This window comes from Amphiprion ocellaris, chromosome 8 (assembly GCF_022539595.1).
Source record: "Amphiprion ocellaris isolate individual 3 ecotype Okinawa chromosome 8, ASM2253959v1, whole genome shotgun sequence".
NCBI lineage: Eukaryota > Metazoa > Chordata > Actinopteri > Pomacentridae > Amphiprion > Amphiprion ocellaris.
In genome coordinates, this window is record NC_072773.1 from 7,154,413 (window position 1) to 7,169,959 (window position 15,547).

Here is a 15,547-nt window from a genome sequence, read left to right on the forward strand (position 1 = left end):
ATGGTTATGGTGAATGTGATGGTTTCACAAAAAAGTGATAAAGCTGCCAGTGTGGAAAGACGATCACATCCTAATGTACTTATATAAACCCAATGTACATTTTTTTTTCCACTTAGGTTTGGTCACCTGAGATGGTACCAATATCTGGTCTGGCCCATGGATTAACATGCAGGATAAACTATTCTCATCTCACACAGCTTGGATGCTTCTAAAAACAAATTCAAGACCTACTTTTTTAGTCAGGCTTATAATTGATTTTATTTCATTTTTTAATTACTGTTGCTATTTTTAAGTGCTAAATGCATGCATTGATTTCTCTATTTATTTACTTACTTTCACATTTTGGTCTATTCAATGTATGATTTATTACTCTATTTCTCATTTTTATTTTATGTCATCAGGCTATTTACCTTATCATTTGTTTTAAATTGTATTCTTTCATTTTTTAAAATTAATTTTGACTTATTTTTTTAGTTTATCTATCTGTCTGTATTATATTTATTTATCTACATTTTATTTTGCTTTAATTCATTTTGTGTTTTCTCATTGCATGCTGTCCCATATAAATAAAGTTTATTCTGATCGAGCTTAATGGTTGATTGATTGATTGATGGATACATGAGTTAAATTATGCTCATGATCACAAAGTCATATAATGTTTCCCTTTATTTAAAACAAATTTGATTGTTTTAAATAAAGAATAACATCAATGACTTGTGGGCTAAAAACAAAGTAGAATAAATGTGTTTTTAATGGAACTTGTCATATTATATTATATTGTTATGTAGTTGAAAAAGAAGTTACCATCTATTGACATTTTTAAATAATAAAGTCCAACACACCTTGACTTCTGCAAGGCGGAACGGTTCTTTTTGGATTCGCGGGGAAGCATATTTTGGACGGACTCGGCTGTTGCTTACATCTTCCAGGATTGAAACTGGTCTGGTGAGTGTTTTCTTCGTTTAACTGACCTCTGTGTCCTTATTGTGCGAACCTATCAGTCGATACGTACGAATATTAGCATTAAAACCCGTTATTGAGCTGCCGCGTCAACAGTAAGAAGCGAGCCGTGAAAACATTCGTGATTTCGAGGCCCAGGCAGCTAACGTTAGCCGCTAGCATCATTCAACAACTGACAGCGAGCTAGCGAGGCGGCTAATAACAGCAGCAGAGCAACTTCCTCATCGCTCACAGACGCTTATTTATGTCTTTGTCCTTTTCTTGTTGTTGTACCTGTTGGACTATTTAGTTACTTGTTTTTCGTGGGTGTTGCTTCCTTAAAGCCTTAAAAATGCAAGCTTATGTTTACTGTTAACTTAGCTCAGTATGCGCTAGTGTTGCTGGTGTTAAGCCAAAGAGCCCTGGTATTACGTCATTTTAGCCTCAGGAGAAAATATCTGATCCAAGAGTGTCGCAACCAGCTGCTGTTTTGATCCAGTAGTCTTGCTGAAGATAGAAATAGCAGGTGTATAAGGATTTACTATATGTTATGGTCAGATTCAGTCTTCACTTATGGTGAAAACCCGTTTTCTTGTGTTTAGTTTGTTTATGCACTCTACTCGTAAAATATAAGATGGGAAGACCTGAATACACTTAGTACTCCCATTCCTTAAACCTTCCCTCTAGTAGATAATGCCCCAGCTTTATGAATTGTTAGAAATTTATTCAGTTTCCAAGTAGAAATTAAGGAACAAGTAGTCATTGCACATAAAGTGGCACAGTCTTCTTGCTACTTCCAGGTGAGTGATTTAGAATAAACAGCATCTTCACAGTCCACCAGGTTTGTTTACTTTCTGGAGCTGCTTCTGTTAACTCTAAAATGTCTCAGCCACAAGGAAAACACACCAAATGTTTTCCTGTTGGCTGCAAGAGTGAACAAAACAGTTCTGATGCACTCCCAGTGCCTTAGGAAATGAAAATGCAGACGATTACTTTTTAGTTTTGATGTTGATGTCCTCACAACAATTCCTTAGTGTTAGCTTGCTGTATGGCTAATGTTACCATTAGTTTTGACCATATACTCGCCGGTCAGAGCTCTGTGGAAACTGTAAAGCTGAAGGACGTTCAGAGATGGTGGAAGCCGTAAGTTTGATTTGAAACAAATAAACAAGTACCGTGTGGCTAACAGTGTTTTCATGTCAGCTGTTGTGCTTCAGTGCAACTTAAACTCAGCCGGTGTTTACAACTATTTGCTTCACTTTGTGCTCACATATACTGCACTTTAATACAGCTGAATCCCAAAAAATCGGTTGTCATTTACATATTTTCTTTTCCTGTCATCAGATAACAGAACAAGTATGAAATGATGACTGAAAGCAGCCTGTTAGCACTACACGTTAACCTGCAGTCACATCGTTGTTTCCAAGCTGCAGCTCTGCACCGCTAAACTAGTGATTTTATAACATTATATAACTATCTATATAACATTATCTGACAAACACGAGCTAAAAACAACAGTTGTGCAGTGAATTATAAAATGTGAAATGATTACAGAGAGAAAGTTCGAAGTGATAGAAAATCCTTGTCCCACACACTCATTCATGTCTGTATTGACTACTTTTGGTCAAATTTTTTGCTGCACAGCCTATGCAGAGAGAGTCTTCTTCCTGAAGGTGGCAAAGACAGCAGCAGCTACAGACACTAGAATAGTTCATTCACAACAGGGCTACAACCAGGCGTTATGCAGTCATGCTGAACTCTTACTATTGGATATTGAACCTCAAAAGTTAAAGGTACCGCCTGAAGTCTGTCCATTGCAATTAACAGTGAAAATTATGTAACTGCTTGGTTAGATTGTTGAGTTTGTTCACTTATTTTTCAATCCCATATTTCATGATTTTAGTCATGGACTATTCAAACTTCTGACTATATTTTTTCAGTCAAAGTACTAATTTAGCTGATAAACAAGCAAGGTAAATGGGTTAAAGCATGTTTATGTTTTCTAAAAAACAAAAGATAAGACAAAAGCATGAATGTGGTTACATTATTTCCTCCATTAGTGATAAACATAAAACACTTTTGATACATGGTTCAACCAACCAATTGGATTATGGGTTGGATTTCCAGAAGCAGGCTTCCAGTAATGTCCCTTCTTTTTTTTTTCCATCAGCAGGTGGAGGGATGAGTCTCTCCCCTGTGATTGGCACAGAAGTGCCAGAAACAGCCAATGGGGTTGTGACACCTGTTGCTCTGGAAAACAGTCCTCATGTTCCTGTCTCTGTGAAATGTGAGGGGAGCAGATTACCTGGTCCTGGGGAGGAGACAGTGGACAGGTCCCTCGGACACACGGAGAATCATGTTGACGGAGAAAACAGAGTGGACGATGGCAAAAACCACTTGTACACAGAGATGGATGTTAATTTTAGAATATCTAGTTTATCATTACAAGCCGAACTGCCCATCACTACTGTGACAAACACTGGAGATTCAGAATCCAAAGACACAGACATTTCCGAGGCCTCTAAGACTCTGGATCCCCCTGATGGAGTTCTTCTGTGGGACTCGGCACAGTGTGGACAGTCCAAAGACTCATCACAGTTTAGAAATAATGCCACTGCAGACAGACAGCTGACAGAAGCACACAGAGGCACAGACAGCCGGGAGGACGAGGAAGATGGCGAGAAGGAAAAACAAGATGAAGAGGATGATGAGAAGAATGAGAACAAGTGGAGGAATCAGCATGCGGGAAGGAGAGCAAAGGCAGAGGTTAGTGAACTATGTTTATTTTTCTGATGTTTCATGTCTATTAAGTTGTGTTTACCAAAAAATCAGCATTGGAGTTAGAAAAACACAGTTAGCAGATGTAATGAGAACAGTCTCTTCTAAAGCCATAACAGAGAAGATGATTATAGGGTGTCCAGGGAATAAACATGAAAGTTATTTGTCCAAATGTCTTACTTGATTTCTTGCTTCTCCTCTCTTTATTTTCTTCACTTCGTCACCTACGTCTACAGTCTTCCCGACACTACTCCTCCTCAGCCCCTGGTCCGAGTACCTCCTCCTCTTCCTCTCCTCCACCTCCTCTTCTTCCCTCAGACGACACCCCCTGCCCCCCTCACATTATGGCCCAGGTCTGGGTCCGCAACGTCCGGGGGATGCAAGACAGCAAGAGCCTGGACGAAATCAGCCAAGCGTGTGGAGGTAGATATCTGTCAAACATGTCTTTTTTGTAGTTTGGCTCTTTCCTCCTCTGTTTTCTTGTCTAAACTGACAGATATGTGTAAAACCTTGTTCACTAAAGCAGCAAAGCAAAATTAGTTGAAATTATAAGTGCCGCTTAGGGAGTAATTACTAGACTAGCTGCTGTTTTAATCACAAAGTCTGCACAACAGGCCTTCAGCACTGACAATTTAGTTAGAATTTTATCATAGCGGTGAAATAATTACTGCAACTTGTAAAAGACAAGAGAAAATGTCTTGTAAATTATTCAGTTCATGCCATTAATTATGTATTAAAATATGGCATTTTGAAGCTGCTAAAACGTCAAAATTCACACTACATGGTGCATAAGCTTTATATGTGAGGTCAACAGGTCATCACAACTAAATTATAACTCGACAATCCTTGAAAGAAGACAATTGTGAGGTGACAGACCTTTATCTTTGTCCTTACGAAGACAGATAGAGCTGGCTAGCTTGAAATGAGCAAACAGCAATTCCATTAAGAAAATGCAGTATGATTCTACCAAGACTTTCAAAGGAGAAAGCAGAAAATGGAGGTCACAGTGGTTTAGTATTTATTTCCAAAGCTGTATATGAAGGAGGACTCTCATATTTACACATACCATGCTGATACTAGCATTCTCTGCAGGTGCTTTAGTATTTATTTCCAAAGCAACAGCAGTAGGGCTCCCATATTTACATATACCATGCTGTTAATGCATTCTCTGCAGGTGGTTTAGGGGCACGAGGAGGAGGAAGAAGTGGCCAGTCAGAGGGCCGACGGGCCACCATCTCGTCTGCACTGGAACTAGAAGGAACAGTCAGCCATGAAGGAGACCTGACTAATTTTATCACCAAGAACCTGGAGCAGAAGATCAAAATGAGCTCCAAGCCCAGTTTGGACTGCAGTGACTGTGAGTACATCACTGCAATTCGTGATCCAGTTAGTTTCCCTTGACATTTTGACATAAACACAGATTTAGTGCAGGGATTGATCAATATTATTAGGGACGATACCGATTATTGGTAATCAAGAAAGTCCAATAATTGAAATTTGGAACCAAAATATATTAAATTTAATGTTTAACAGCATGTGTTGCCAGGAAACGTAAAATAGAAATAAGAGTGATTAAATTAGGGTGCTCTCTGTTTATGTGAGGTCAACTCAGATTGATGAGTTTGTTTCCTTCTGTTGTTGGTCTTTTTTTTTCTTTACAATTTTATCACTTTTATTGCCCACTAAGATCCACATCTTAGAGTTCTATTAATTATTGTTTTCCAGATTCTGTTTCAGGGTAATTTGTGGCTGCTTTCTAACCTTGCTGCTATCCGTTAGCATAGCCTTAGCCACTGTGAAAGAGGCTAATGTCCTGGTTTGTGGCAACAGCTTGTGTTTCTTGTTCAGTTTTTATTTCTGAGACCACAGAGTGACGACAGACAGAGAGAAGAGGCAGCATCAGACCTGAAATTGCGCATTTAATTTATCATTTATTGGTCAATAAATATACAGATACCAGTAATAGAAAAAATCGGCCACAAAGGCGATAATTGGTCTATCCCCCTTTAGGTAGAGAGTGTAAACCTGGTGAAATTGGGTTAACTTGTGCTGGAATGACTCAGCTGTCTTGTGTAGAAGCTTTTATTGTCGCTCGATATCAAGTAGAACCAAAGATGTCATGACTCAAGAGAACAGTTCCCTTCAGTTCAACTTCAACGGAGTGTATATTACTACCCACACATCTCTTCATACAGTCAACCAAGTGTGCTCTTTAGACATAACACAGAATCCCTGAAGCTCCACATATCTCCGTGACCCTGGCTATCGCCGACTGTGAAAGGAGTTGATTACTTCTTAGAGGCCTGTGTGTGGCCTTTGGAAATACCACTCTGATGACTTATCTTGTATAAGGCCATTGATGGAGTTAGAAATGATCCTTTGATCCACTGTCCACAGCTGAGAGGATGAGGCTCTCTCGTAAGTGTTTGTGCACAGAGGGAGCCTTTTTTCTGTGTTTGCATCAGGGAAAATATTTATATATATTTCACCTGCGATATTTATGTCTTTATCTTTATACTCAAGGGCCAGAAGGCTGTAACAGATGTTGTATTTGTAGAAGGAGGTGTCAGAAATACTATTTGAGCAGGAAGTAAAATTGTTGGAACTGCAATGAGAGATTGACAGATAGTTTTCCCCTGTAGATGCTAACAGGCTCGGTCAGCTGCAATTCATCATTTATGCATAGATGTGGTCATTCCAAGTCCATGAGAAGTAATGGAGAACTGGTGCGCTTACTTAAACAAATTAATTGCTGTGAACTGGTTTACATGAATCAAATAATACCTTGCAGTGTTCATACAATGCATCAGCATTGTGATTTATCACTTTTCTACTTCTGAGTGTAGTCTTTGATTCCTTTTGTGACTTGCTAGTGTGCAGTAGCTCCAGTTAGCATACTGTTTGGCACAAGACAATTTTCTTTTCGTTCATTTATCAGTTAATTAATGTTACTATTTGATTGTTTGTTGTGGCTGAGTAGGTTCAATAATCAAAATGACTCTTACAAGCCAAACATGTGAAACTGATACAGGAAAGGCTGATATATTTGGTCAATGAGGAAGTGCACTATGTAACTATGAATAGTGTAGACAAATGTAGAAATAAAAGCTATAAAATTCATCCACCCATTATCTGTACACCGCTTAATCCTCATTAGGGTCGTTGGGGGCTGGAGTCTATCCCAGCTGACTTAGGGTAAAGGCAGGGGACGCCCTGGACAGGTCACCAGTCTATCACATACAGAGACAAACAATTACACTTGCATACACACCTTCAGACAGTTTAGAGTTACCTATTAACCTCAGCATGTTTTTGGACTATGGGAGGAAGCCGGAGTACCCGGAGAAAACCCACGCATGCACAGGGAGAACATGCAAACTCCATGCAGAAAGATCCCGGGAAAGCCGGGACGCGAACCAGGGATCTTCTAGCTGCAAGCCGAAAGTGCTAACCACCAATCCACTGTGCAGCCCTGTAACATTCATGTTACCACATTTGAAGTTTTTAGCTCAGAGAGAGAAATCATTAATCATCTTTGATTGTTACAGAAATGTTTTTGTTTTCTCTGGCAAATATCAAAATACACCTAAGAGATCGGAGTTATAAAGAGAAATAGTAGTGAATGTAGGAGTGACTGTGAATATAATGTAAGCTGTAATTCTAGCACCAGTACGTAATAAACATTAAACATTCAGTTACTCAGGCAGTAGTGGCCCCGACAACAAACAAGTATCAAAATGCGCAACAAAAACAATTCTGATTGCTATTAGGCCTTGTTAAGCAGGTTTGGCAAAACAGTACTGTTTTTACTCATTTTTAGGGTCCGAGCACCAAAGATGTGAAGACCCTACTGAAACCCATGAGTTTCTTTTTCTTCTTGTTTTTTCTTGTCTTTTTTCAGACATTGAGGCATATTGATTGTTTTTAACCCATAGTTTCCCAGGTCATTATTTTTAACTGGTTGTCTTACAAAATTGACAGTTTGGGAAACATTTAAAAATAGGGGAGTTTGTGGTCAGAGAAACCATCCTTCAGACAAGCAAATTACAGATTTGCTCACAGAATCCTAACTAGATACCTCTCTTGGTGAGATTTTTTTAGCTGAATCATTTTCCTTTGCTCTCCCCATCTTCCCGCTTGTTCCTGGCTGATAAATCAGTCTGTGTTTGAAATGCTCGGCTGAAACTACAGGAGTTTCTGTCTGATTTATCTTCGTCTCTCTCTCGGCAGTCAAATCTGGTTTGGGATCAGTGTCTGGACTGATGTTTGGCTCTGATTATTTGGTAATGTGATAAGATAAAACTTTGTTAATCCTGAAAGAAATTCTTTGAAGGATTCACAGATCGAGTCTGAAACCTCCTGAACAGTTTGCAGTCTTATTGCCCTGATAATATCAAACGGAATTACAATCTGGATGGCTACGATTATTGTGCCGTCACTGGGAGCAGCAAATGTTGTCAAGCAACGCTACACATTCTAGCTCTTGAGGCTCATTTTGCTTTCTGATTTTGTTGTTTCTCACTGTGAGGTATTATCATAACAGCAAGTTGTTCCACCACAGACTCTCTTTGTTTACTTCCCTTTGAGATCACGTAAGGCAGTGATCTGACCCTTTTGGCACAAAAATATCAATAGTTTCCATAGTGTGTGATGCACCATTGTTTTCCATATTTGTACTGTGTGCATGTCTGAGATTAGAGAGAGGAATATCTGTTCAGTTTCTGCTTATGTGCATCATAATCCTCTAATCTGAGCCCGGCATAAGGAGACAGCAGAGATTCAACCCCAAGAACGGATATGTTTTCTGAAAGGTCATGAGCTATTTCAGAAAATAAATGATCTCTTTAAGCTCGGCATCTTGACCTCACGGAGCGTGTCCATTAGCGGCCGTCCGTCTTGTCAGATTTTCCAGGAATCGCTGCCCTGCGCTTAGAAACCTCTCCTGATGAGAGAGTCGACTCAACCGGCCACTCAATTTAAACCCAGGAACACAATCAATATAGCCTCTGTAGAAGCTCATTCCTTCTACCTGCAGATTCAATTAAGATGGATGACTCAGAGACTTTGCTTAAACTGGATGGATTTATTACCGAGGTCCTGCTGCAGCACGACAGGAAACTTTCCCAGAGATACAGACGCATCCACTGGCCCCATGGGTTGTGTGGATTCTAAGATTGAACAACGCAAGACACAAGGCTTCCTTAGGTTAAGTGCAGAATTTGTTTATGCACTTGCTTTTTTGAAGATGGGGAAATAATAATAATTTGTCACTAGCTGTTGTGTATATCATTTTTCTTTTGTCAGTTTTTTCTTTTTTTAACTGCTGTGCTGTGTCAAATTGTCAGTCAACAGAAAAATAATGGTCAGCTTATCCAGTCATTATCATTATTATTGCTCATGATAATCGCAAATGATATCAGTTCAAGCTTCTCAAGTTTGTGGATTCTTGTTTCTTTTACATTTTCTACATTACACTGTTAACATAGTCACCAAATTAATAAACTAGTAGCTGCAGCCCTACTGTTGTATATTCATCGTCTAATGTCTTTTCTCTCCAGCGGACTGTTCAGGTCCCATCTACCGAAGCCGGGGGTTGTCACGGAGACCGGCAGACATCCCACCCATTGATCCTACTGTCCTATTGGACCTCCAGAGACACACCCAGGAAGTGGCGCACAGCGTGGAGATGATGATGCGAAGCCTCAATGGAACCATCCAGAATGTGAGTCTTTGAAAGTGTCGATTCTGTTTTCAAATGACCCCAGTTTACATTATATTGTGTGTTTAGATTGATCATTTTATTGCAATTTGTGTAGTACAATTACTGTGCAATATCACAGTTTTTTGTACATGGAGAATAACCCTGTGCATTGTTGCTGTTTTCCACTTTTGGGAATCTGTACAAGATCTAGATTTCCTACAAATAGAAAAATCTATGCAATATCAACAGAACTTGCGTGTATTTTCTTATTTACTTTTATTTTTTTTTTGCTTATGTTCCCTACGGTTTTGTACTGTACCCTTTGCTGCTGTAACACTGCAAATTTCCCCACTGTGGGATTGATAAAGGATTATCTTGTTTTATGATATTGTATTGATGTTTATACATACATACATGTTGTTGTTGCTCACTTCTTTTGTTTCTCTTTGCACTACTGATTGATCTGTTGTCCGTTGATCTAGATGACGGCTCTCAGTGTGGGATACATTCAGACCTACAGAGACTCTGTTGACAGCCTGGGAGAGTCTGTAGACATGAGTATAAAGGTATAATGTGTGTTTTTCTGTATGTTTTTCTCATGTAAAGCATCATGTGCAGTAATTGTGGAAAATGTAGGAAATCATAAAACACTTTCACTACAAAACTGGTCATAAATTGATGATAGATGGACTTTTTTCATGTTTTTGTAAATTTATCTTAACTTTTCTACAACTTCTCGAAGAGGAATGTTGTTCTTGTTTGTTGAATATTGTATTATGATTATTAGATGAAAGAACTTGGGGAACAAGTGTAACAGAATGTGTTTTGTAGAAGACTTTTTGTACTACACTGAAACTAAATTATTAATGGTTTGCAGAAAACACACTATCACAAGCATGTTTTATGTCACCAAAGCCATCAAAGCCACAGTGGAAACTGTTTTCATAGTTTTTATTCTTGTCAAGTTTGCATTGTTTTGTCCTCCTCTGATATGTCTGAGTTCTATTTTAAAGCATCATCTTTTTAATTTTTGCTTCCACAGGGCATGTACACGCTGATGGCTCGCTGTGAGGAGTTGGATCGCTCCATGCAGCCCATTCACACCCTGGCGGCACAAATCCGCGACATCAAACGCACCCTGGACGCTCTGGAGGCCATCTGCAAGTAACCCCCACCCCCGCAAAAAAAACGTCCCGGCTGCAAAAATCTGACGTCGAGCACATCCCAAGCGAGGATGTCAGCAAGCAACTCCATCCGTCACCAGGTAGCACACACACACTCTGCAGCAAAGACTCGGTGCACCTCTGGAGTCCCAGAAACCATTGCTACTAGGCATGCTGGATGATTGGCGCTCATAGTTCCTCTATTCATCGTTTGAAGACGACCACGTTTGTGTTGTGAGACCTCAAATGAATCATGCTTAATTCGCTCTCGGGCTGAGTTTTTTCTTCGCTTTTTCAAAGCATTTCCTCTAATCAAGTTGTCAAGAAACATAATCTCATGAAATTAACCTCGTTTTGGAGTCACTTTTGCCCTGCACACAAACTGAGAAGATGACGGGATGGATACCCTCGTTTTTCCACGTTCACCGTCGAAGGAGTTTGTTATTACTCGTCCAGCCTGCTGGGTTCAGATTGCACTAACCTCTCCTGCCCACATGGGGGTGATGTTTCTGTCTCTGTCTCTGGAGGGGCAAGATAAACTGCTGAGAAGACAGTGACTTTTGCACAGGAACAGAAAGTCTATTTTTTAATCTTATGCAACAGATTGTTTCACTGCAGGCTAAATTAGGGGAGAGGAGCATCACGTGTGTCTGTGTGTCTTTTTTTATATGTTTATTTATTCAGTTTTCTCAGCATGCGATACTTGTTGAAAAACACTGTCTCTGTGTTACTGGGAACCGGCACAGTCAGTGAAGGGTACTATGTAATGAGCTCAGTCAGTACTGAAACTGTTTCACTCAGATTCTCTCACGTTGTCCATCAATTTAAATGAAGCTGTCAAGCTTTAAATCACAGGTTTTCTTTTTTTTTAATATAAACCAGCCATGACGTTTGAGCTGAAACCTCACTTTAATCTGCTGAGTCAGTCCAACCCAGGAAGAGAAAATAACTGGAAAAATATCTCATGTAGCATTCACAGAATAAATAGTACGATACTGAGAAGCTTCAGGATGACATCAGTCAGACTGGATATAGACCCTGATCTCCTGAGAAAATACAAAGTCCCAGAATCCAGAATCCATTTGAATTCTGATGATTGAGTTGCATCAGAGTTTATTATGGGAACAAAAACTCCTCTGCTTCCTCGAGCTGCACGCTGAAAGCTAAATTGTAACCACATTCCCTGGTTGTATGACTTCAAAGCGTGTTTTTAGATGGGACTAAAAATCTGCAAAGCGTTTCATCTGTGCTGCTAAAAAACACATCAGCCTGATAGCATTAGCTACCCAGCCGGGACTGAGTGAATAAGGTAAAATCCAAACACAGTTCACTCGACTTACAGGCCTCCGTATCTTGTAGTGAGAAATAACATCTTCAGGAAACACTGACTAAGGTCTCAGATCAGTTGTTTCAGTGTATCCTGGTCATGGCTGCAGTGAACGTGGCTATTTTGCTTCGAAATAAGTCACTTTAATAATTTAATTACCTTAAAATAACATTATTGTGCACGCTGTGATAACACACACGTCAAACTGAGAAATGACAAAGATTATCGAATTTAAAGAATCGATAAGGGATTACTTAAGTGAAGATTGTTGTCGAAGAAAAATGATGAAAACTCTTCACGGAAGGCAGATGAATTTATCCATCCAGACGGTTTTTAATTCATTAAGTGGATTGTGGTGGTTCAGTTTAAGTTCTGCCACTTTTTAAGAAATAATTTATGCAATAGAAGCGCTTAGTTTCAAAGCATGTTTTGAATCCATTAAGCCACTCTTGAAGCACCGTTATCGACTCTTTGCAAGCTGAGGGTTGAACTAAACATTATGAAGGAATTAGTTTGTGGATGTAGCAACTGGTTTTTTTTCTTGTGGAATTAGGTGATTTCTTCAAATTCCTCACTGAATGCATTTTTGGAAAACAAAATCCTTAAACTCACATTCAAATCAATGAAGGTTTCAGGACACAATCTTTGGATGTGAACTAAAGTGAGTATTGGTTGATGTACTTAATTATGAATGAGAATGGCTATTACTTTACCAACCATTAGTTCTCATCAGTGTCATTAAATCAAGTATAAATCATTATACTTGATTTAATAAAGACACTGTGGTATTGCATTCGTAGTAGATCATGGTACGTGTACTCGATTTCCACACAAATGCTTGTACCTATTACTTATGGCGGCCAATGTGTAATTTGTTTTATCTAATCCAACAACTGAAGTAATTTTTGGGATATTTGATCTCCAAAACATTGTGAGAGCAATACTGCAAGCAAAGTAAGTACACGTTTTAATTTTGGACATGTAATTGATGCTTAAATCTGATAGTAAATGTCAAATTTAGATGCAGCGTGACTCTTGACTGTCTCTAAATGAAACTCTGTACTCTTTCAAGATCACTGGCTTCACAAAAAATAGGTTATTCTGGCTGTTAGTGTAAAATCTGTTGTTTGTCTTCTTGTCAGTTTCCTTAACTTGCTAGGAAAAGTCTATGAAAATTGTTGGGAGAAAATTTAAACAGAAATGGAAGCATCATTAAGATCTAAAAGCTATGATATATATATACAAATATTTATGATCACCCTGAATCCTTTGTCCACAGCTAAAAGGATGTAAATGCTCTTTTGTAGGTGAATAAAATGTCCCAAAATTGGACATTTGGAAGCCATGGTAGGTGTTTTCAAAGTGAGAAATGATCCCTGAGATGAGAGATGAAGAGAAGAAATGTCATCTTCTTGTTCATAATATATATAAATGTATGATTGGTTCATTTTCTGTTGTACAATCAGATGCACCTGTGTACATACGATCTCTTTCTGTAACTGAAAATGATTTAGATACCCTTCGTCTTGAGTGTATATTTTATTGAAAAATAACAAATAAATTTACATGAGCTGCAAAAATACAAACTGTCTGATCATTGTGTTAACAGGACATAGAAGAAACGACACAGACTTGTAAAAATATCTAAACACATGCGGGTGTGGACCATGACGAAGTGAACTAGTACAATACTATGAGCCTTGCATCTAAATGGAATTCAGTCATCAGTAATTTTATTATTTACAAACGATGTAGTTTCATCAGAAGTCAGGCAGAGGGAGCCAGAGAACTGTGAAAAATTTGCTGCAGGTCAACAGATGGGCCTTTTGAAGATAGTTTTAACATTTGTGGTAAGTTTTTTAAAAAAAAAAAAAAGTGTTTTTCTTTTAAAGATGCAAAATTTGAAGATATTCTTTTTTTAAATTTTTTTGCATGTAACTGTAAACACCATCTTTCATCCTCTCCAGGACAGTTTTCAACAGAAAGCACTAACTTAAAACCAGTTAAAACTGCCTCCAAAGGATTTTTATTGTGTTGTATCGAGGTGTTAAGTTTCCAAACTAAGAAAGCAAATGTTTGTTTTTTTGTTTTATTTCAAAAGTAAATCCTTTCTTAGCTTTATAAATAAAATGGTCAAGTCTTAGTGACGCCATTTTTGTGGTTTATGTTGAGCTTCAGTTAAATAACTTGGACGTTTGTGACTGTAATTCTATCAAAGTTACTGCAGGGAAGTCAGTGTAATACAAGAAAAGGTAATATTTCACTTATTGGTTGGTCTGTTTCATGACCAAATGAAGAAATAAATCATTCAGTCAGTGTGCTGACATAGAATTGCACCATATTTAGTCTCAGTGGACCATGTTGCTTGTAAATTAGCTGAAACTTTGTGTAAAAATACAGTTAATTTCTGGCCAGTAACTTTTTAAGACAGATTAAAGGTTCAGTTTACCCAAATCACAAAAAAAAAACCCCATTTTTGTATTTTTTGCATTTGTGGAGTGGTAATCTTCTGTTGCCACTCACTTTGGATAATCTACAGATGTCACTATCAGTGATTTTATAGTTTTTTCAATGGAAATTCATTGTTGTTGTTTTTTCTTTTCTTTTGGTGAACTTGCCCTTCAACCTGACTCGTCTATGTACTAGAAAGAGAAACCAGAGTACGCTAGGTCTTAAAATGAAGAATTATTTCTCATATTACAAACATTTAACATAAAATAAAATGTGCAAAGACATACTTCACTGCAATTCCATCAATTTACAAGTCTTTGGTGAGGTTAGATGACTGATTTTTGTCATTTTATCATTTGTCTTTACAGAAAAAACAATATACAGTCAATAGAAATTGAAAAAAAAAGTGAAAACAAAGGGTTTTTCAATTGTCTTGGCACATCCAGCTCCAGACATAGGTTGTCGTCCTCCTTTATAGAATCTATTCAGATTGTGTTCAGCAACAAAGCAGTATACCTGCAGCTAGCAGGGATTCAGTGTCTGGCTCAAGGGCACTTCTTATACTCAGAGTTTCAATCTCCCAGGTGGCAGCTGGGATAGTTTTAAGGATCTAGGCAAAGGCTTGAAGTCACCAGCAGCAGCAAAGCAGTCCACACTGGGGCACTCAGTGGTTTGTTACCACCGTCTGTCGGTACTGAAGGCATTGGACTCCAAGTAGCAGGTGAACTACTTCCTCTAAATTCAGTCACAGAGGCACGTTTTGTTGCAGAAGCTATTGCAGAAGCTCTAGTAGCCAACACTGCAGCTTCAGAACTTTCTAGCACTGTCCTCCTGATAGACACTCCGTCTTTGGGGGACTGCTGGTCCGAGACGTCTCCGTCTGCAGTCTTGTACCACTGACACTGGAAGTCCTTCTTCCAGATCTCAACTGGATCCGGTTCGGCTGTTTTCGTGTCTGTGTTTGGCTGTTCTGTCACTTTTGCTGCCTCAGGCTTAGAGGAAAGATAAAAATTAATGTTAACTTTAGCAAAAAAAAAAAAAAAAAAGCTGCATTTATTTTCAGAGGAAATGTTTGACAAAGTATGATATCAGTCTGAATCTGGTGATGTGACTGAAACTCAGAAAGAAAAGTCTTTTTTTTTTATTGTGTTCTACAGTCAAAGCAATATTTCTACTTTATGACATGAT

At 38.5% G+C, this 15,547-nt stretch overlaps 2 protein-coding genes across 3 annotated transcripts in view; one reads left to right on the top strand and one right to left on the bottom strand.

The window, feature by feature from the left end:
* The first annotated feature begins 882 nt into the window (after positions 1–882).
* borcs6 (BLOC-1 related complex subunit 6) lies at positions 883–13,494 on the top strand. Its single transcript, XM_023288768.3, has 7 exons — positions 883–945; positions 3,110–3,705; positions 3,954–4,140; positions 4,892–5,074; positions 9,276–9,439; positions 9,901–9,984; positions 10,461–13,494. Exons 2-7 carry the CDS (start codon positions 3,121–3,123, stop codon positions 10,584–10,586), a joined length of 1,329 nt encoding a protein of 442 aa, XP_023144536.2. The 5' UTR covers positions 883–945; positions 3,110–3,120; the 3' UTR covers positions 10,587–13,494.
* Positions 13,435–15,547, bottom strand: part of si:dkey-72l14.3 (Glyco_hydro_56 domain-containing protein) — a 36,964-nt gene continuing 34,851 nt past the window's right edge. For both annotated transcript variants that reach the window (XM_055012984.1, XM_035956568.2), the window contains exon 7: positions 13,435–15,351. In XM_055012984.1, coding sequence (XP_054868959.1) covers positions 14,962–15,351 — 390 coding nt within the window. In that variant the 3' untranslated portion in view covers positions 13,435–14,961. The remainder of the gene's footprint in view (positions 15,352–15,547) is intronic.

Coding starts and splice junctions, on each gene's coding strand:
- borcs6 (XM_023288768.3), top strand. CDS start 3,121: ATGAGTCTCTCCCCTGTGATTGGCACAGAAGTGCCAGAAACAGCCAAT. Junction 3,706..3,953: donor GAAGGAGAGCAAAGGCAGAG/GTTAGTGAACTA, acceptor CTACGTCTACAG/TCTTCCCGACACTACTCCTC. Junction 5,075..9,275: donor CAGTTTGGACTGCAGTGACT/GTGAGTACATCA, acceptor TTTTCTCTCCAG/CGGACTGTTCAGGTCCCATC.